Source organism: Tenrec ecaudatus, chromosome 14 (assembly GCF_050624435.1).
Source record: "Tenrec ecaudatus isolate mTenEca1 chromosome 14, mTenEca1.hap1, whole genome shotgun sequence".
Classification (NCBI taxonomy): Eukaryota; Metazoa; Chordata; class Mammalia; order Afrosoricida; family Tenrecidae; genus Tenrec; species Tenrec ecaudatus.
This window is the reverse complement of record NC_134543.1, coordinates 75,055,683-75,078,564: the sequence shown is the minus strand read 5'-3', so window position 1 is coordinate 75,078,564 and position 22,882 is coordinate 75,055,683. Positions and strand designations below refer to the sequence as shown.

The following is a 22,882-nucleotide window of genomic DNA, read 5'->3' as shown; positions in this document are numbered from 1 at the left end:
GAGACTAGAAGAAGTGCATGCTTCAGATTGTTGTACTTCACGGGGTGTCCTTTGATCCAAAGATGGATTTGAACACTTGGGACAAATTACATGACCTGGGAATTTCCCCCCAGTATCACGTCACCTTTATTAGGAACTGAAGAGCAGGCAGTACTAATTTTTTAGCTTAAAAAGGGGTCAGAAATAAGAGTCACTATGCAATAAATAATGAACCCTTGTGGGTGGCATATAGTGGGGTGCATGCTAACCATCGTGGGGTTAGTTGACTGCTACTCACAAGGTCAGGTATTCGAGCCTACCAGCTGCTTTGCAAGAGAAAGATGAAATTCAAATGTTCGGAAACCCAAAATGGGTCTGTCAAAGTTCAAATTATTCTATTAGAATTAAATGTTTCAGTCTTGTTTAAGGTGGTACAATTTTTGCACCTGTGCAAAGTAATTATTAAAAGTTAGAAATTTTCTTATAAAGAATTTGAAGTCAGCCTGACCTCTGAAACATTTAACATGAATTCTCTGTTGATTTTTATATATTAAAATTCATTCTGAAGTGTTTATTTCATAACTTGAAACTTTTAGATCTTCAAAATATTTATGAAAATTTCTATGAAGTTGAACATTTTTTGACACTTTAAATTGCCTTTTTTATTTTTTACTCTTCTCAAGCTGTGTTCTGGTTTTGCAGTATCCAACTTGTAATCTCTGCACAGCCTGCCACACTAAAAGGAAAAATCTAATCAATTCTAATCATTTAAAGACTGCAGCGTGCCTGGTGGGTTTGAACCACCACCTATAGGATTAATAGTTTGATACGTAATCAACTACCACTTTGGGCTGTACAACTTTCTTGGAAGTCCTTTGATTCCTAATTCATTTTCAAATACCCATACCCTTGTTTTGACTTATCTTGTAATTGGTGGGTCTGGATTCTTAAATTTAAGACTGGGCGATTGTGATTTAAGCTGTATGAGCCCCTAGTAAAATAATTTTTTAAAAAAACAAAAAAACTAGGAGATAGTATAGCTGAAAATATAATGGAACACAATATCTAAGACACTAGAGTTGATGTTGTCAATTCTAGAAAATTGATCCAATGCAATTTTTTTAAGTCAGCACCCAGTAACCTCAGGAACAGGCCTAAAAATCAAGACAAGAAAAAAAATCTGTTTTGTTTGGCTGAATATATTCAGCCTGTTCCCTATGGATAGGTATTTGGGATGTTCCCTTGAACTCTTTTGAGTTGAAATATAATGTTACATCTTAGTTGCTGAGCATACACTTTCCAATATATAATAAAATACCTTCTAATTGTCTTCAAAGGTCTATAAGATTCTTAAGTAGTTAAATGCAGCATTAGTGACATGTACAGAATTGTGATTTTCCCCCTCCACATAGTTAATGGTCCTAATGGTATGTAAGTTATTGTTATTTGTATTCACAGATCTGAATAGTTTAGAGGTCAGGGAAAACTGTTATAGAAGTGAAGTTTACATTAAAATCAGAATTATAAATAGAAATTACACAGGTTGAGATGAAAAGACAAGGGTTAAACAGCTAAATAGTAACTTTTGATCATGGATTGAGTCGTCCCCTCCCAACGTCCCCAAACCATAACCTGTGTTATGTTGGCTGGGCCACAATTCTCAGTGGTTTGGCAATTATGTAATGATATTATTTTGGAGTTGTTTGATGATGTGTTCATTTCCCACAATGCATTCTGTTGTGATCACTCACTCAATTGTAAGAGCATTCGTGTGGAACACTATCTTTACTCCAGTAATAGCACTAATGTCATGGAAGGGTACTTTCCCTGGGATGGAGCTTGAACCTCCTTCATCTTATAAGAGATGAGAAGGAAGCCGAGAAGGTGGAACCTTCCGACGATCACAAGAAAGAAGAACAAGGAACAAAGCGTGCCATTTGGGCTTGCGGTCCCTGTACTGATGAAAACCTTCTAGACCATCAGGGGAAGGCTGATGCCAAGATACATGGAGCTCTCCAAGGGATCCCAAGATGCCAGGCACACAGATGTTGAAAGGAGACCAAGTAACCTTCCTCCAGAGCATATAGAGAAAGCCTCCCCTTAGTGCTGACACCCTAAATACAGACTCCTAGTCTTCTAAACTATGAGAATAAATTTTTGTTAATAAAGCCATTCACTTCTGGTATTTTCCTTATAGCAGATCTAGATAACTAAGACACTTTACTATTTAAACAAATAAAAACTATCTAAGAAAGATAATCTTTTAAAATAATCTAAATTTGTAAGAGTACTGGGGATGATAGAAGTAACAAGGAAACCATAACCTAAAAGTCAAAACCTTCTGTTTACTCCACCATTGGGTTAGAGTCTGGTATTGACCCTGAGCTATAAAAAGGAAATGTAACAAAATAACCAGTTTGGGCCCTGAGAATACTAGTAGAGTACCAAGCTAAAGCATATACATAGATGTAAATATTATGTACAGAAATACAGCCCAAGACAAATGGCAATGCCAAATACAAAGCAATTGTCATTAAAAATTCTTCATAAAAATTATATAACAAGACAGCCAAAATTAGAATTGGGAGGAGTTGAAGAACATCAAGAATTTAGGTAACAGAATAAACTGAATGAGAATATTCAAGTAACTGAAAAGCAAAACAAAATTTTGAATAATTTGAAATGAAAACATTATCATGGACTTATGCTAAAGTGGAGTAGATATATTTTCCTCTACAGTACAGTTAGAACCCTGGATATATATAAATCAAGCATACAGAGGCTCTGAAAGGTAGAGAGAAGACAGACTAGGTCAAGAATTAATGGAGACCCAAGAAATCACATAAAATGAAATCTAGAAATTCTTATTTAAAGGAAAGTAAAACAGTTTGTGGCCAGTTGATCTAAAAGGAATGGCTATAGGAAGTATTTTAAAAAGAAAATTATAAAAGAGGAACTCGGGAAGTGGCAGGAAAGAATAAAGAACAACATAAGTAATTATAAAAACACGTTTTCGTCGGGGGGAGGAGACGAGCCAGTCAGGGGGCAGTATAGCAATGATGAAACATACACCTTTTCTCTAGTTCCTAAATGCTTCCTCCCTACCCCCACGCCACCCCCACTATCATAGTCCCAATTCTTCCTTACAAATCTGACTAGACCAGAGGGAGGATGTGCACTGGTACAGATAGGAACTGGAAACAATGGGATGATCCCTTCAGGAACAGTGGTGAGAGAGGCGATATGGGGAGGGTGGGGTGGAAAGAGGGAACCGATTACAGGGATCTACATATAACCTCCTCCCTGAGGAACAGACAACAGAAGAGTGTGTGAGGGGAGACATCGGATAGTGTAGGTTATGACAGAGTAATAATATATGAATTATCAATGGTTCATGAGGGGGGAGGATAGAGAGGGAGGGGGAAAATGAGCTGATGCCAGGAGCTGAAGTGGAGGACAAATGTTTTGAGAATGATGAGGGCAATGAAGGTAGAAATGTGCTTTACACAATTGATGTATGTATGAATTGTGATAAGAGTTGTATGAAATGATTAAATGATTAAAAAATAAAGAAAAGAAAAATACGTCTTCTGTATTTAGCTTGATTACTGAAACCAAAACAATAACATTGTCAATTTTGGTTCTCGTGTGTAATGAGTGAGAATATTGGGACAATTCGATGTAGTTTAAGAAGGTAAGATTTATATACTTTATCAAACTGGTAAAATTAACCAGTAATGTATGTATATGTAATACCCAGAATAACTACTAATAAAATCAATATAAATAAATTTACTTTAAAATGCTATTAGTTAGTAAAAATTAAATTTAAAAATACTTGTTAACTCACAGGAATACATTTAAAACAAAATAACCATGTATTGAAAAGCTGGTGCCTGTGTCAATGGGATAGTTTACCTATTTGACATTTATTATCTTGGTGATTGTATTTTTGGTAAGCTGACACTGTACTATAGCATTATGTAGTTACTATCTTTGTTCTTAAAAGCATTGTATGAATTACTCTATCACAGACATAGTATAATACTTGAAGTATATCAGATACAATGATAGTATAATACTTAAAGTAAATCAAGATCTTTTTGATAGTAATGTGATTTCATTCCTTTGAGTTTATGAATCTCCTATCATTATAAACCAGCAGTTCTCAACCTGTGGGTTGCGATCCCTTTGGGGGTTGAACGCCCCTTTCACAGGGGTCGCCCAATTCATAACAGTAGCAAAATTACAGTTAAGAAGCGGCAACAAAAAACATTTTATGGTGGGGGGTCACCACAACATGAGAGAAACTGTATTAAAGGGTCGCGGCAATAGGAAGGTTGAGAGCCACTGTTTATAAACTATTACGATTGTTTATTGACTTTAAATAGCCAATACCTGTACGTTTCAGCTTACTAAACCCTAGACTATTAACCTCTTATTTGCCTCATTTTATTTTTAATGGCTTCCAGTTTTCCTATGGTCATACTTTGTACATCCTACATTCTAATTATTAATGGGTGTTCGCAGTTCTTATTTTGCATCTTTACTCATCAGCAAACGAAGGTCCAAAAACTCTACTTTATCCTTTTCCTAAAGGTCAACCTCACTTTGAAGCAGCAGCTCTTCCACAGTCACCTGTGTATCAATTTTGATTACTTTCCAACCTGCATGGCCTGTCTTCCAGCATTAGTTAGAGCTGGCAGCGTTTCACTGCTAGTCATGTGGTTTTATGTGGCTAATGTATCAGAAGTTGGTGGCCTGTTTCTTCTCTTTAGTCTGTTCTTATTCTAGAAACTGCTGAAATTTGTTCACCGTGGATGATCCTGCTGTTATTTGAAATACAAGTGGCATAACTTCCAGCATCACAGCTGCATGCAAGCCACCAAAGTATGACAAACTAATGTACGAGTAGTGGAAAAATTGTGAGCTTTAAAAACTAAAGCCAAATGATATAGGCAGTAGAGATCATAAAATATATTTATTACTGTATTTTACTTTATAGATTTGAAAGTATCATGCCACTTCTCCCCCCAATAAGTAAATATAACTTTTCTTTAAATTATTAAATGTTTTGGAAAATGTCAGGTAAATTAGCTTGGAATGTTAATTCCTTATTCTAATACCTGACACACGTTTGATTGTTGGCTCATTACTTTTTGTCTCTTAAGCTTTAAGCAGGGTCTGAAAACTCTTGGTGTTTTGGAGAAAATGCAGACTTATCCAGAGGCATTTTGTAGCATCCTGTGTTATAAACCTGAGACTCTTTCTGCAAAAGTCCTTAGTGACCTTTTTACAGTCCACACATTACCTGATGTACAAGTTTTGGGATTTTGGAACACTTACTTACAGACCGTTGAAGGTATGTGAGTTAAATTTTTTTGTTTAATTTGTCTCAATATTTGTTTTGTGATACCTACTTTTTCCTTTTAGTGAGATATTCATTTGGCAGCTCCAGTTTTCAAAACATTAAAAAAAAAAACCATAGAATACAGCATAAACTAGTCTTTGAACATCTTTTTCATCTTTCTCAAGCTTTAACTTACCCATTATTTATTGGTCATGGCTATGACAATTATATTAAGAGGATATTGTATAATAGGCTTAAAAATACATTTTTCATTTGAAAACTTTAGTTTTTTCTCAGTTTGATATTTGGTTTGATATCATTCTCCTTGGTGTGTTATCATTTGGTTTTTCTCTTTATATTCATTGAAAGGGGTTATAAATGTGATGATCTATAAAAGTAGCTTTAAGTTATTTTAAATATTTTATCCCTAAAAGTTGAAACTTTAAAATCTGATATTTTAAAGGATCCACATAAACAGTCTGTGGTTGGGCTAAATGAGTTTAAAGATCCTTCTATTCGAAGTTCACATCAGCATTTATCAGATGTGCTATTTGCCTATTACTGCACATGGCCTACTTAACTTGCCAAAGAGGCATATGGCAGTCTCTTTCTTCTGAAATTCCCATCTTGTTGGTGTATAGTATGATGATAACAAATATAACACAGATTGATTTCTCTCTTCTTTTGGTAAATTTTTCAGGTGGCAAATCTACTACAACAATGGAAGATATTCTTGTCTTTGCAACTGGTTGTAGTTCCATTCCACCTTCTGGATTTAAACCCACTCCTTCAATTGAGTGCCTGCATATGGATTTTCCTACTGGAAACAAGTGTAATAACTCTTTAGCACTACCAATAACCAATACATATAAAGAATTTCAAGAAAATATGGACTTTTCTATAAGAAACACTCTAAGACTAGAAAAGGAAGAAAGTTCTCACTACACTGGACATTAAAATGTTTCTTGGAACAAAGTAATGCTTCTTTTACAGCTGCTATTGATACTTTCTTTTGTTTCAGAATCTGGCCATCATCACTTGAAGATCTTTTGGGCCCAGTAAAATTTATCATTTAAATGGAAAAGAATGTTTTGGCTGTTAGAACTAAATAAAAACTGTTTGTTTCTTGGGGTGTACTATTCAAAATTTGTAGTATTTTTCTATTTTCTTTTATATGTGCTTTGTAAACTGCTATATAAATATTTTTAGAATGACTGTACAGACTTTCTTCAAGTATAGTGTCATTGGAAATAGACTGTTTTACTCGTTTTTATAATTTGTTAACTACAAGATGCCACAGTGATTTTTTTTACTTTTAAGCAATTTTCAAGTAAACGGTTTTTCATATCTTAAAGCACTAAAATTTTAAATTTAATTGGCCATGCTTTTCAGGATGACATCAAGTTGGTTGTTTAAAATATCTGAATTTTACTGATTTATATTAAAATGCCCCTCGCTACAATTAGGGGTAGGAGACCTGCTGTCGTAGTGGGTTGGTTATACGTTCAGCTGAACCTTAAGTCAGCAGTTCAAAGGAACCAGCTGCTCTGGCAGAGAGAGAAGACTTTCTACTCCTACAGTTACAGTCTCAGAAACCTACATAGTTCTAGACTGCCCTATAGGGTCTCCATGAGTTGGATTCAATTTGATGATGGTGAGGTTTGTTTTGAGACAGGATTATACCTAATAAGAAGTATTACCACACAAAAAATAGAATTGCACAAATTCTGGAATCCAGGAGCATTGTATATATGCTTAGAAACACTTTTGAAGTAGATGCTGTAGTTGAAAATACTTAACAGTGAATCTTCTTTAAGATTTTTGCATTAACCATAGGAAAAAGGTGGGTTTTTTCCTTTCTGTATCCCATATGTGTGGTACTAAATCAGAATATGTCTGATGCTTAATAATTTCAGATATCTGAATGATCTCTAGGTTATCATGTGGTAGGTTTGCCTGTTTGACAGTTATTATCAGAATGTTTGTATGATACATAAGCTGGGAAATAGCTTTCATTGTATAGTAATTTTTTTCTGAAAGAGCTGTTAATACTGTTTCTTTGTAGTAGAAGTAAAGTTAAAAACTACAAAATTAAAAACCCACTCATACTCTCACTACATAAAACATAGCTACTATTTTTGTGTATGTCCTTTTTAATACTTATATTTCTGTTCTAAACTCTAGTTACTTATTTTTAATGAAAAAAATACCTAGTAGTAAGAAGTTCATGTAACAACAATTTGAAGATATTCCAGGATCAATAGTCATGTCCCACTTGCCAACAAAAAATGTAGACAAACTTAGTCTATTATCAAATACATATGAGATAATAGTTTTTCACCGAAGCCAATCAATCGTGAATTAAGCTTTAGAAGGTAAGATGTTTTGTTTGAACCCAAATTTTGTTATATTCACAGTATATATGAACTGTCATACTTTATCCATCCCCAAATTGTTCTTAAATTATTAATATTCTTATAGAAAAAAATATTGATTTGACATAGGTGGTAGATAGCAGTATAAAAGGAAAACTAAAATTAGAGATCAATCAAATTAAACTTTAACTTGTAGCTTTTAATAACTTCATACAAGAAATTTGTTTAGTATTAAAGTTTATTGGATTAAAAGTAAGAGGATTATCAAAAGTTTTTATCTAATACAGATTTCACATTTACCTTACAACTTTTACTTCAGTTATGTTGATAAGCTGGGTATTTTATTTCATAGCCTACCTTTTGTAAGTCTCATAAAGCTATTTAGCCATGCAAACCAAAAAAGCCTAATTTGGGCTATTTCTGATTATCTATAATTTTAATTAACTATCTCTATTGTGGTAATTAAAGCTGATAGTACGCACACATACATTTAGGGTGGGGTCAGTGGTGTGCTTGGCTTGGCTATAACAAAGACAGTATTTCACCTCCTTGTTTTCCTTATTTATGGACAGGGTTTTAGAGATAAGATGGTGTAAAAAATACTTTAGAACATTCACAATGTAAAGATAAACATTGCAAAGTGTGTTATGATTAAATGATACTTCATTAATATAAGTTTTAGATTAAGCTGTATAGTCCAAGAAATGTTCATGTTATTTTCTGCAATGTTAACTGTGTTAATTGGTTGACATCATGCTTATTCTTTGCTTTGGCTAGCTCAAAATTATTATCTACATTGAATTATATAAATTAATTGTTTTAAATCTTTGTAATATGTGTTTCTTAAATATTTCATCATTTAATGCCATTTATTTCAAGGTGGTTTTTCTATTTCAATAATGAAAAAAATCCTAAGTTGATTGTTAATGCATTCCTATTGTTAATGCTTTTGGTTAGTTTATAATTGTTTTCAAATGGTTTTTGGTGTGGGGGCTTCATCTGTAGACCCTTTTTACATTTCTTTACTATTTTTATGCTTGGCTAATTACAATTTTAGTATTAGTTAAAGATTCTTTAAAATTATCACCAGAAACTAGCCATTGGTTTTATACTTTGGAATATTTGTTTTCATGTAAATAATACTTGTTTCTACATAATTTTTTTTAAGTTTTTTCTGTTTGGGATAAGTAAAGAAACCATTTTGATCACCAACCTGAGAATTCACTGTGGCTTCAAAAAATTCATAGAAAAAATGGAATTGAAAGGGTGGACATTTTCCCACAAACTTTTGGTATTTATAAACATATGTATCTGTGTTTTACATTATGTAGTCAAAAAGTATTGTTACTGGTGGTCTAGTTCATATATGCAGAGGTTTAATCCAAATGAACTGTCTAAACATGCCTCTGCAGTCAGTAGGTGATGGCAGACAAGTCCACTCAGTAATACAAGCCTTAGACTTAGGGTTAAGGTGCCTTTTGAACAAAAAAAAGATAACATTTTGTGCCATGGATAAAATATTTGTGACCAGGGATAAAATCACAATTTTTAAGAGAACTCACAAAGGCCTTTTCCCAGATCATTGAAGTTGTGCAACAAGTTTATGGGAAACTGCCTTATGTTGGGCTCAAAGATGACCTGGACTAATGAAACGCGCTGAAATTCAGAAACTGCTGAAAGACTGGTGGGATTCCCATTGATGTGTACTAGCGACTGAAGTTGAGATTCCACATGATGATTCAGCATTTTCCATTTATAGTGAACGGCTTGACCTCAGCAGGATTTGCACAAAGATCAGCTAAGAAAAAGATGCAGACATAATCATAGAAACCAGGGGGGGGGGCTTAAGAATTTAGGACAACACTATAAGAACAAACTGACAAAAGTGAAAAATTAGAAGCTATACTAAAACAGAAAATAGAATGCTCTAAGGGCTGATCTTTCCATTACTCTTAAGTGAGATTAATGGCTAATGATTTTTTAGAAGGAACTATAAATGGGACTAGTCTTTGATTAACAGAACACGATTCAATCAAAGGCGGTACCCATCAAGAGGATCAGCTGGGTCCCTTGAAATCAAGGGATGTCAGAAGATTATGGTGACAGTATTTTGATTCCTAACGGGGCAATCATAATAGATTCCTCAGCAAAAGGAAATCATGAGGGTTTAGCACTAAACGATTTTCAAGAGTGAAAACTGCATTCTGAATCAGTAGGCAGCGATGTGCTTTTATTTTCATGTCACAATGTACCTCTTCCAGGGTAACAAGGGCTGTTTTATGAGAATTTTGTCGAGTGAACAGCCCATTCACCTAAAACTCTTATCTTGCCCTTTCATACTACTATTTGTTCCGTGAACTCATCCTTTAAGAGGAACATGATTTGAGCCGCGCAAAGATGCCAAAACTGCCATCTTCCATAGTGTTCATTAGAAAGTGCTGTATTCATCAGGGACACCTTCAAGAGATGAAAACCTGCCTTCAGAAATGTGTAAAACCAGATGGAGGTTATGGGCAGAAGCAGGAGCTTCTCGTTTCTATTTTTTTGCTTAATAAAGGTTTCTCGTTTTGGATTTTGTAGCAATACCTTTTGGCTTTGTCTAGGAACTTTTTTGTTGGGTGCCATTGAGTTAGAACTCAACAGTGGCCTTATAGGATACCTTAGGCTGAAATCCTTGTGGATTTCCCATAGCATGCCTGGGAAGGAGGTCAGGTGGCAGACCTGGTTAAGCATTAGAGCTGGGAACCTTAAGGTGGTTCAAACCCATCAGCTGCTCTGCAAGAGGATGAAGCTGTCTTTTCATAAAGATTTTCGGTTTCACATGCCCTGTGGAGCTATTCTTTGTCCAATAGGATTGAATGTCAGGGTCAACTCGATTGACGTGGGATTGGGGAGTGGGTTTTTCCATTGAACGGATGGCAGGTTCAAACGGCCAACTTTTGTTTAATAGCTGAAGGCTTAATCATTGTGCCACCAGTTCTTTCAATTGAAGCTACTTAGTGCTAAATGCTAAGCAAAGGGATGTATAGTAAAGTTTTCTTGGTGATTTTGCCATAAGATTCTATTTATAAATATGTAATTCAGTCATATACACCAAGTATATAGTGACTGTCAAATTGTATCTAGTGCTTTAATGTTACTTTTACAATCTATTGAGCTGATTATATACTCAAATTATAATACAATATACAGTATAAAAACACATTGAATGATGGGGTAGTTGAATACATTTTACCTGTAGTATAAGAACATTTGGATTGCCTTGAACAGAATCAATTTCCAGCTCTTTTTCAATTTTCCAGATTTGTTCCAGTACCTACTGCATGTCAAATTTGTGAGATGATAATTTATATGTCAGTCGGTTTAAAGTCTGATAAATGTTACCAAAGACCATGGCACTTTTGACACAATGAAGTGTTCTAAATAATGTTTATGCATATATTAAATGTGAAGTGCTTATATAAATTAAGTGAACTAACTTGTTAATAGTAAAACAGTTTAGGATTATTGCAAAACTGAATAGGTACATTACCTTTTCCTCTACATTTGAAAAGTTCTGTAAGTAGTTCTCATATCCAGGAACCTCTATGGAATAAGATGTTAAAGCTATTCCTTAATGTAAAATAGCTTGCTAGAGTGAATTAATTAAAACCCAGAATTTGCATAGGAAAATCAGATAAAAGGTTACAATCGTTTAGATTAATGACACATTAAAGCCATAAATAATTATTTTGGGTTTTAATAAATAATCAGACTCTGACTACACCTTCGGGCCCTGTTATGTTGGGTGTGTTTTTATATAATTTTTTTGCCCACACACTGCACATTACTTGGACATGACTTTTTATCATTTCTTATGTATGTTTATGAAAGTTAAACATTTTGTTGTTTTATGTTGATGCAATGTATACACAAGAAGTCAGTGATGAAGCTGAAATGTTAGAAGACAGATTTTCATTGGGAGGTGGGAGGACCCAAATGCCCAAGACTGCGTTTTCAGATTTGGAGGTGGGGAAAGCCTATGTAATTTATTCCACAGAGACTAAAGAAAAGCAGAAACTGCTATTTCTGTTTAATTATAGCATATCTAGTTAACTAAAAGTTCTTTTGACTTCATGAAAATAAACTTCTGATTTATGAACTTGAGAAGTTAGTGTTTTATTATCGACTATAATTTTGCTTACTAGCTCATAATTTAAAATATTAAATTTTTGGACCGAGTCATTTAAGAATTTTGGTGCAGCTTCATAATTAACATTCAGCAACAAGTACAATACCACCGGAAAATTATTGGACATGGGGAATGAATTATCATTGTGTACCTTTTTTATGCAATAAAATAATGGATTAGAATGCACAAATATTGGATGTTTTGTGAACACATAACTTAAAGTGTACATTTCAATGCCAGCACGCTCACTACTATCCTTACATATAAATCAAAGAGCAAAACAAAACTGCCATCAAGTGGATTCTGACTGACAGCACACTACTGGACAGAACAGCACTGGCCTTTGGGGTTTGTGAAGTAGTAAATCTTTGTAGATGCGGAAACCCTGGGTCTCCAGCGCAGTCACCCTCCCAGGTGCTGACCTTGGGGTAGCAGCACAACCCAAAGCCCTCTGCGCCACTAGGGCTCCTTTGTGATCTTGCAGTTACTGGAGGGTGGGCTCAATTGCCGTTTTTCAGCCTGGCTCCAGTAGCCAATGCAGGTAACACCATACCACAAAACGAGATCATGTTGCCTGACGGATGAGACTAAGATTTATAGCTGTGCTTCTAAACCACCTGATTCCTGAAAAGAAGGGAGCAAATATCGGACAAATAGAAGAGTGGAGGGACCTACCCTAACTTGAGTGCCTTTCTTCCAGGAGCTTCACCTCTATTAGTGCTGTGATCCGGACACACCTAACGTAGAATTCCCACTTTCATGACCTGGAAAGGACCACGCTAACAGTAAAGTGTTTAATTAGGGTCACCAAGCCGCTACCATCGGAGAGAGGACCTCTACTAGACAGGGTACACTCTCTGTCGCAGCTGGCCACGAATCTGCCACGGATTGGGGCGCGGACGCGGGGTCCCGGCTCCGCAGGGCGGAGCGAGGGGCGTGGGCGGCGCGCGCTGGGGGCGGGGCCCCGGCTCCGGGTCCCGCGCTGGCTCCGCCCCGCCACGTTTGCTTCCGGGGCCGTCGGGGCGTCCACGTCACCCTCGGGCTCCGCTCGCCAGCGGGGCAGGGCAGAGTGGGCGTCAAGATGGCGGCGGCGGCGGCCGGTATTCGAGAAAGACAGACAGGTATCGACTGACGCCCTCGTCCTCCTCGCGGCTTCCCCCTCCCCACTGCGCGCGTCACCCTCTCTCGGTCGCGGTGCGTGGGGTGGAGGGAACGACCTCCGGGAGTTTAACACATTCCGCGGAGCATCAGGGGCCCCTCCCCTCTGAGGTGTTCCGGGCTTTTTCCTTGTCAAAGAGATGCTTCTGGCGCGAGGGCTTGGCCCCCAGCCTGTGGTGCAGGAGAGGGGCCCACGGAGGTGGGCGGCTTGTCGCCTTCCCTGAGGGCCTCCGGAAGGCCATCTCGATAGGGGTCTGACAGCTGGCGCCTGCCTTCCCGTGGGGCTGCCCGTGGAGCCTCTAGCTGGTTTCTGCCCATTTGGTTCCGTTCTCTGCCAGTGTTACCGTGCAAAGAACTCGGTTTTCGGCCCTTTTCACCACAGTTGCAAAATTTAGACGGGCCCCATTTCAGACAGGCTTGCGTTTTGCTGTCTCTCGGGCCAGTCTTTACAGGGGTACCTGAGGAGAAAGGCCAAGTGATCATGGTAGACTTCGACCTTGTGATGACATGTAGCGTATGCAGTTGTGAGCAGCCCTTCCCAGTAGTTGATTTGCTGTGAACCATCAGATGAAGTCAGGTATAAGTGTATGAGAATCCAGATACAATTTGGGAAATACCCACAGAGACAATGATGCCACAGGTAAACTTATTCATTGCTTGATAGGTTATGCCAGATGGATCACTTAGCAAATTAGTACCCTGACTGAGTTCTGTCTTATGTTACACAAAAGTAAATTTCCTGTGTATGTGCAGTCGTGGCAGAAATAAAAATGTACTGGTGCTTGTTGGAAAGGGGTCAGAATCAACTCCAGAGCAGTGAGTTTAGCTTAGTTTGAGTTTTGTTGGAAATGTTTTGGGAAGCAACTAATAATCAGTCTTCAAATTTGTATTGAAAGCTTACTAGATACAAGATACTGTGTGTGATAGTTGAAAAGGAATGTGCAATCAGTTTGGGTCAATAACAGCTGATGGTTGTTGTGTAGTTATGACTGCCAGGTGCTGTTGTAAGTGGGTTTTCAATGTATTATCATTTTACAGATGGGGAAGCCAACGTAAAGAAAGGTTAACTAGCATGGCAGTTTCTTAGCCTGGCAGAAGAATGTTGACTCATCTTTTAAAAGTCTCTTCAAAAGTGTTTTCCTTTCTGTCTGAAAGCCTCCTCTCTTTCCCCATCTTGATACCTCCACTTCAGTAGGTCAGATCTCTAGTTTCCTCCTCTGTTACTTCACACATCCTTACCATTGCAGGTTCTTCCTCCTCCACTTGACAACATTAAAAAGCTCCACATCTGACTGATTTCGCTCCTTATGGCAATCTGGTCTGGCCACCTGGCTTTAAATACCATCTATTTGCCAATTCTCAGGTTTGTATCTCCAGCCCAGAGGACCTCTCTTCTGAACTCTTTCCCATATCAGTAATTCATCCCTCCCATATCAACTCGTGCCAATCCTTGTGGCTGCTCAGGTCTAAAATTGTGAAGTTTTCTTTTCTTCCCTTTTCTTTTCATACCCCACATTAGATCGGTCAGTAAATCTTATAAGCCCTACTCATTGATTTGACCATTTTTGTTATCACGCAGCTCCAAGAGACCATGAGTTCCTGCTGGAATTTCTGCAGTAATCTATTTTGTCTCCTTTCTTATACCCTTGTTCTTGGTTTTTTCCACCCAGCACCTAAAGTTATCACATTCTTACTCAAAACCACCCAGCAAGTTCCTGTTTCAGGCATGTCTCAAGCCAAAGAAATCGTAGAATGGTGTCTACAAGGCCCTTTGTGGTCTTCCCAGTTCTTTTCCTAAACTTATTTTTCTCCATATTTCCTTGAACAAATTAAGCACCCCCTAGGTTGAGAGCTTTTTAGGAGATGGGGTTAGGGGTGGTGATATTTCTCCTTTTATTCGACTTTTTTCCTCTATAGATAATCGGAATATATGGCTTGCATTTACACCTGCTGTAGATCTTTACTCAAATGTTTACCTTCTCAGGCCTTCGCTGATGAGCCTCTGGTCCCCTTCCCTTTGTCTTTATCACATGCCAACATTTTACCTACTATATGTTTTGTTTATTTGTTTATATCTTTCTCCTCCAACTGGAATAAAGCTTTGGAAGATCAAGGAATTTTTATATGCTCTGCTTTGCTTATTTCTATATCCCCTGTAGCGAGAGCAGTGTTGGGCACATGGTAAACATCCACTAAACATTTATTGAACAAATGAATGAGCGAGTGTATGAATTAACCGTACATGTAATTGATAGTATTTCTGTAGTAACTGAGTCAAGAAAATATTTCAGGTAAGAGTGAAGCTAAATTAACCACATCTAGGAAGGTGGATAAAATGTTTAGAACCATGAAGAAACTAGCTCACCTCAGGTAAAAACAGCGATTTAAGCCTTAAGCTATCATGATGAAAAGGAAATTTATAATCATATACACTCTTTGAAGACAGGCCACATGGTTTATTAGGAATTCACTGTGCTGATTCATATTCATATCCCATTAAAAAATCCGTTTCTAGCTGGGGAAATTCTGTTCTAGATCTTAACTACCCAAACTATGCCGATCATTGCAAACACCTGGCAGCCAGTGAAACTACAGATTTGGGGGCTTCATGTACAACCTAATCAATTTTTAGGGTAGGAGAAGTCCAGGAATCTTAGATGAAGCTTATAAAACAAGTAATCAGCAGGATTACCTGCTGATACCGGCCTTTCTGAATTAGCTAAGGCCTCACTGTAGAGTACCTGTCACACCTGGGGTTCACACGGCCTGAGTAAGAAAGGTGCAACTCAGACTGTGATTCTTCCTAGTCATGTGTCAAGAGTATAAACTAAGAAGAAAGATTTTTGGCTCATGAGCCCGGGTGGCATAATGGTTATGTGTTGTGCTGTATTCCTCAGAGCCAGCAGTTAGAAATCACCAGATGCTCTAAGGGAGAATGACAGGGCTTTCAACTCCTGTAAACCTTTACAGTCTCAGAAACGGCAGTTCTACGCTGCTCCCTAGCATCACTTTTTGAGTTGGCTTCAACTGGAAGGTAATGAGTATGAAGGTAGTAGTAGCTAGATTGCCAAGAGATGCGGGAGGACTTCTGCTAAAGCATAGTGAGAGCTAACCCTGAGGTTTGGCTTGTTTTATAATTGCATACCACCTGTGAACCCCGAGGTGGATGTAAACTTTGGGGAATGTGCATCTATTGGTCTTAAATATTAAAGTCTTAAAAAAAAGTAATCTTATACACCCACAGGGAGCCCTGGTGGCATAATGGATACATGTTGGGCTGCAATCCTCAAGGCTGACAGTTCAAAACTAGCTGCTCCAAGGGTAAAAGATGGGGCTTTTACTCCTGTAAACAGTTGCAGTCTTAAAAATTCCCGGGGGCAGTTCTACCCTGTCCTATATGGTCACTGTGAGTTGGCATCAACTCAGCAGTGAGATATACCCCCGTATATATAAATAAATGAATCTGTCATTCTTTATTACTGTATCTTTATTTATTAGTAGAGGTGTTATAGCAGTATACTTGCTAAACATACATTTTCTAGAAGCTGTTGTAGTGAGTGGATGAGTGTTTTTCAATGACAGTCAAGTGATTTGGATATTCTGTAGCTCTCTGGAAGGGGTTTGGAATATGAGTTAGTCCATGTTGCTTAATAAACCTAATCCAAATACTTTCCAAGATTAAGTAGATTTTTAGATTTACTCATCTTGCTAAAAAAACTCAATCTCTTAACTAATAAACTTCCTTAAATATCTGGCCACTTCAAATTCCTATAGAAATATATGAAGGATTTTTTTGTATTTTCATTTCTCTTACCAAGTATTTCTGAATGTGTTTTAACACAGGACTAGATGAGCACTAAAAAGCACAAAGGCTGTGCCATCCGGAGCTTGACTGCTGTGGCTGTTGAGTGTGTATAGTAGAGGAGGGATTCGTTGTCTGCCATACACATGGACAGTCGTTTTCCCCTATAATAGGAATTTTAAGCCATACAACTTTTCAGTGAGTCTGGGGGGATAAATTGGTAGGAACATGCACTCCTAAGTCACTAAAAATTAGACGTTCCACCTGAAGAGTTTGTACATAAACCAATTAACTATCTAAATAATTTTCATTCTGAGAAATATTGTCTTAATCTATTCTTTAAACCAGATAATAGACTATGGAATCTCATTGCAAGTTTATGATTGAAGAACCTGTTATTGCATCGATGTAAGATTAAGTATGGGATAGTCAGAAAAACTCCAAAAAGCTTCTTCCAGAATATTTTCATACTGTTTAATAAGGGGATAGATGTGTTTTATTTTAGAAAAACTCCCAAACAGATACCTGTTAGCTGTTAAGATCTGGTCTATACAGACAACATTTAATTAGTATGACTAGAGTTGATTTGTCCAATTTTGTTTTGAGGTAGTAAGTAAATGCAAAAGAAATGAAATTCTGAAAAACAATGGTATTTGATAAACATTATTTTCATTTTTAGTGGCTTTGAAGCGTATGTTGAATTTCAATGTGCCTCATGTTAAAAACAGCACTGGAGAACCAGTATGGAAGGTAAGAGAAGTTCATTTTATGGGGAAATATTTCTTTCACTCAGTCCTTATTAGTCATAGTTGGGGGCATTTCTTATAGCACATTTTTGTTATAATGCATGAATATTTTACTTTTAACCAAGCATCTTAATGTGAATCTTTCTGATAAAACATTTATGGAGTAAAATGGGCAATGAGAAAGCTGTATTCACTTAAAGAATCCACCTGATCTCTGGCAGGGCCTCTTTCACTGGTAAGCCTTTAGCAGGAGTGATTGTTCCTTAGCTTTCTAACTATATCTTGTTCTCTTAGGATCAGTCACCCCAATGGAACTGGTTCATGTTAATGCTGTGGATTGAGTTGTGTGTCCATGTCCCCACCTCTCAAATATGTACTGAATTTCTGGTCTTATACCAGTTGTGTGATCCTGTTTGGAAATAGGATTTTCCTATGTTAGGCCTATGTAGGGTGGATATTAAAACATACCGCTTTCATGTTGCAAAAAGACACAAACACCCAAAGACAGATGCCATATCTACAAGCCAAGTAAGTAAGAATTACCAACCAGGAAGGAATCAATACAGTTAAAACTCCAATTTGGATTTTTAGCCTCTAGAACTATGGGAAATTAATTCTTATTCCTCAACTGTATTTGTGTTACAGCACCATTAAGTAACTAAGAATGTGGTACCAGAGAGAAGGAATGCTACTCCAAGTACCTGCAATGGGGAAGCGCTTTTGAATAGGTTAGTGGATAGAGGCTGGTGGCATTTGATAGCAAGATTCTAAATCTCCTCAAAGTGCCTGGTAGAACTGGACATTCAGAGTGATTCCGGTGCTTCCCCAGAAAGAAGTGACAGTTGTGGGGAACGCTTCGATGGCCATGAATACAATCTTGATAGAAGCAAATACTAAATGTGCTTGCGATACGTGATAAAAGGAATTTGGGAGGGGAGGAATTGATTTTAGAAAATTATTTTAAAATGTTATTGGGCACTGGAGGAAAGACAGTGATTGTTACAAAGTGGCAAAGAACTTAATTGAATTATGTTTGAGTGTTTGGGGGAAGGGTAGAACTTTTAAGTGATAAATTTGGACATTCAGCAGAGGAGATTTCCAAGCAAGTTCTTAAAAGGACGTTGCGGTGGCTCTTTGCTGCTTATAGAAAAGTGCAGGAGGGAAATGATAGGGTCAGCAGTGAACTGTGGAAAAAGAACCAGACTAAATGAGAGAGGCGTACTCTGCAAAAAATGACGGAAGGTACATGGGTTGCAAGGCTGCTGCTTCTCTGGATTCAAAGATGGAGCCACTCCCTCCAAAGTTTCAAAGAGTGGGAATACTGCTTAGGTGGCAAAGAATGGGATCTCGGCCGCCTTTGCTGTGGAGTCTCTGCTACCTGGATTCTTGATTCCAGTGAAACAAGAGGAAGGACTGTGCAGGGTTGAGGGGATAGGGTTACCATCTCAGGGGACCTGGAAGGCAATGCTGACACCCAGAGATACAGGACTGCCATCGGAATATGGGCTGAATCTGGAGGGCAGATCCATATACCAGATGAACCTGGAAAAGATTATTTCAAACCTGGAGAATTAGTGAGTTTTGCCTTGCTGCGTTTTGGGCTTGCCTCCTGCCTGTGCCCCCTTCTCTCCTTCCAGTTTCTCTCTTTTGAAATGGAGATGTCCCCATTATGCCTATTCCACCCTTCTGCTTCAGAAGCACGTTTCACAGGTCCCCAGAAAAAAAGAATTTTGCCCCAGAAGGGAACACACTCAGAGGCTCACATTCACTTTTTTTAGGTGATTCAGAATCAAAATTTGAACTTAGCGTTGATGCTGAATAGGTTAAGAATTTTGGGGGTAATTTGACACATTGATGGGGCTTTTACATGTCAAAAGGACATGAAGCTTGGGGCCAGAGGCAGGATTTCAAAGGTAGAAAATTACAGATTTAATTGTATATCCCAAAATATGTGGTGAATTCCTGGCGTTTGTGCCTTGGATGTAATGCTGTTTGGAAAATTAATTTTTCTTTAAGTTGTGCCATATTCTGGACAATCTTAACCATAATCACTTAAAAGAAGATCAGAATAGACATGTAAAATAGGCGCCATGTGAGGAACCAGCCAAGGAATACTGGGACTACATAACAAGAAAGTAGTTAACACTACCAATACCCGGACTTTCAGCCTCCAGAACTGAGGAAATACTTGTTTGTTCTTTAAAGTCGCTCTCTAGTATTTGTGTAATAACAGCAAGGCATTAACCAACTTACAGTACACTGATCTCTAACCAGAATACCAGTGTATTAATTTAGAAGATTTAAAGCTCTCATTGAAACTGTTGATTAGACCCAAAAGCAAACTGTAGACATTCTCCTTTAAGAAATGCTGGAGACAGGTCCACCTAGACAAGATAGGCTGGACAAACAATGAGAGAAGAAAATAACAGGACCAAAGGTCCTGGAGGGACATGAGAGTGTGGGAGGTAGGGGAAGGGAGGAGATGTCGCCCAACACAGGGACAAGGGAACAGCAAGTGGTTCAAAACCAGAAGGGGGGAGGGGAGGGGAGGATTGGTAGGGAGTGACCAAGGTCAAGGTAACTGAGAGGAATTACTGAAACCAGAATGAAGGCTGAACATGGTAGTGGGACGGGAGGAAAGCGAAATGAAATAGAGGAAAGGAGTAGGAGGCAAAGTGTATACAGAGAAGACTAAATACAGACATGTACATATGTAAATACATTTATGATTATGGGGGAAATAGAATTATGTGCATATATTTATAGGTTCAGTAGTAGGGTAGCAGATGGACATTGGGCCTCCTCATGCATACTCCCCCAATACAATAGCACCTCACCCTGCTAAACGGTCATTGCATGATACCCACCTTCCCGACATGATCACTGAAGGCAGATGTGTGTAAGCAAATGTGAAGAAAGATGATGGTGCCCGGCTGTCAAAAAGATATAGCGTCTGGGGTCTTAAAGGCTTGAAGGCAAACAAGCAGCCATCTAACTCAGAAGCAACAAAGCCCACAGAGAAGAAGCACACGGCCTAAGCGAATACAAGGTGTTGAATGGACCAGGTAGCAGACACCAAGGAACAAAAACAATCATTGTGTGATCACCTTCCTCACGTAATCGCTGAAGATGAAGGTGTGCATAAGCAAGTGTGGTGAAGAAGGCTGATGGTGCCAGGCTACTGAGAGATATAGCGTCTGGGGACTTAAAGGCTTGAAAGCAAACAAGTGGCCATCTAGCCCAGAAGCAACAAAGCCCACACGGAAGCAGCACACCAACATGGGTGATCGTGAAGGGCAGAGGAGGCCAGGTCTCAAACAACAAAGGCGGGAAGGGGGGAATCACATCACCGTGAATGAGGCGGAGTGCGTGATGGGGACCCAATGCCCATCTGTAGACAGCTGGACATCCCTTGCAGAGGGGTAGTGGGGAGGAGATGAGTCACTCAGGGTTCAGTGTAGCAACAATGAAACTAAAACCTTCCTCTAGTTCCTGAACGCTTCCTCCCTCCCAATTATCATGACCCCAATTCTACCTTGCGGACCTGGTTATACCAGAGGATGTACAGCAGTGCAGTAGGGAGCTGGAAACACAGGGAATCTAGGACGGACGAAACCCTCAACACCAGCGGTGGGAGTGGCGACACTGGGAGGGAAGGGGATGTAGAAAGTGAAAACCAAACTCAAGTGCCATCGAATTGATTTCAGTGGCTAGCAACCCCTCACCCACCCTCCCATTGCCCATCTCCCAGTGACCATATAGGACAGGGTAGAACTCAAAGGGGAGACGCCGGGCAGTGTAGAGTAGATAGCCTCATCTATCTTTTGTGGAGCAAGCTGGTGGTTCGAACTGTTTACCTTCTGGTTAGCAACCCACCTTTTAACCTTTTTTACCACCTCTTTCTGTTCCTTTGTGGGCATCTTTGTCTTCTTTCATAAATGATACATGTTTATTTCTTAAGGCCCATATTGAGCTTTCTAACTTTAAAAGTTGAGAATGTTTGGGGTACGGGTTAAGTGTTACATGCTTCCCTTACCTATCATTTTTATGTTACAAGATAGTTGGAATCTAGTACAAATCCTTTAAAAAGGCAAGAATTTTGAGAGATTCAACATCTAACCTCTTATAACTAGAGGAAGAAGGATTTTAGTTTCTCTTCAGGAAGTTCTGGCATTGAAAAGACCCATGCCAACATTTTCATCTCTCATTAGCAGTTTCTAATTCCATGAAAAATATTTGTGGTTGGTGTGAAAAACACTAATTGAATAGTTGGGTTTTTGCCTTGATTTTGGAGTTCTTACATTCATTAAAGGTGTCAGTTTTAAGCCTTTTAGAATGTGAAAAATTAGATTTGTTGAATAAGGCTATCCAGTATTCTTTGTGAACTTTATTTTTAAAAAGGATATTTTTTTCTTTTTTAAATCATTTTATTGGGGGTCATACAACTCTTACCACAGTCTGTCTATACATCCATTCTTTGTGTCAAACATATTTGTTGTCGTCATCATTCTCAAAACATTTGCTTTCTACTTGAGACCTTACTCATTTGACCCCTCCCTCACAAGCCCTTGATAATTTAAATTATTTTGTCATGTCTTACACTGTCCGATTTCTACCTTCACCCACTTTTCTGTTATCTGTCCCCCAGGGAGGGGGTTATATGTAGATCCTTGTAATCGGTTCCCTCTTTCTACCCCACCTTACTCTTATCCTTACTCTCCTGGTATCACTACTCTCACCACTGGTCCTGAGGGTTTCATCTGTCCTGGATTCCCTGTGTTTCCAGTTCCTATCTGTACCAGTGTACATGCTCTGGTCTAGCCAGATTTGTAAGGTAGAATTGGGATCATGATAGTGGGGGAGGAAGCATTAAAGAACTAGAGGAAAGTTGTATGTGTCATTGTTGCTATACCGCACCCTGACTGGCTAATCTCTCTGTAAGGGGATGTCCAGGTGCCTACTGATGGGCTTTGAGTCCCCACTCCACACTCCCCCTCATTCACTCACGAAGATGGCGCCGAAGGCAAAGAAGGAAGCTCCTGCCCCTCCCAAAACGTAAGCCAAAGCAAAGGCTTTAAAAGCCAAGAAGGCCGTGCTGAAAGGCATCCACAGCCACAAAAAAAAGAAGATCCGCACGTCACCCACCTTCCAGCGGCCCAAGACCTTGAGACTAAGAAGGCAGCCCAAATACCCTCGGAAGAGCGCCCCCAGGAGAAATAAGCTGGACCATTATGACTACAGAGTCTGCCATGAAGAAGATCGAAGATAGCAACACACTTGTTTTCATTGTGGATGTCAAAG

General features: G+C 38.5%; 2 protein-coding genes across 7 annotated transcripts in view; both read left to right on the top strand.

The window, feature by feature from the left end:
- The window catches only part of G2E3 (G2/M-phase specific E3 ubiquitin protein ligase), an 81,219-nt gene extending 69,408 nt beyond the window's left edge, over nt 1-11,811 (top strand). For all 4 annotated transcript variants that reach the window (XM_075532146.1, XM_075532144.1, XM_075532147.1 and 1 more), the window contains 2 exons: nt 5,151-5,341; nt 6,030-11,811. In XM_075532146.1, coding sequence (XP_075388261.1) covers nt 5,151-5,341; nt 6,030-6,286 — 448 coding nt within the window. In that variant the 3' untranslated portion in view covers nt 6,287-11,811. The remainder of the gene's footprint in view (nt 1-5,150; nt 5,342-6,029) is intronic.
- A 1,064-nt stretch (nt 11,812-12,875) lies between these two features.
- Nucleotides 12,876-22,882, top strand: part of SCFD1 (sec1 family domain containing 1) — a 103,878-nt gene continuing 93,871 nt past the window's right edge. For 2 of the 3 annotated variants that reach the window (XM_075530485.1, XM_075530484.1), the window contains exons 1-2: nt 12,876-12,996; nt 17,515-17,585. In XM_075530485.1, the coding sequence (XP_075386600.1) occupies nt 12,957-12,996; nt 17,515-17,585 (111 nt within the window). In that variant the 5' untranslated portion in view covers nt 12,876-12,956. The remainder of the gene's footprint in view (nt 12,997-17,514; nt 17,586-22,882) is intronic. The other variant, XM_075530486.1, reaches the window with a different exon arrangement.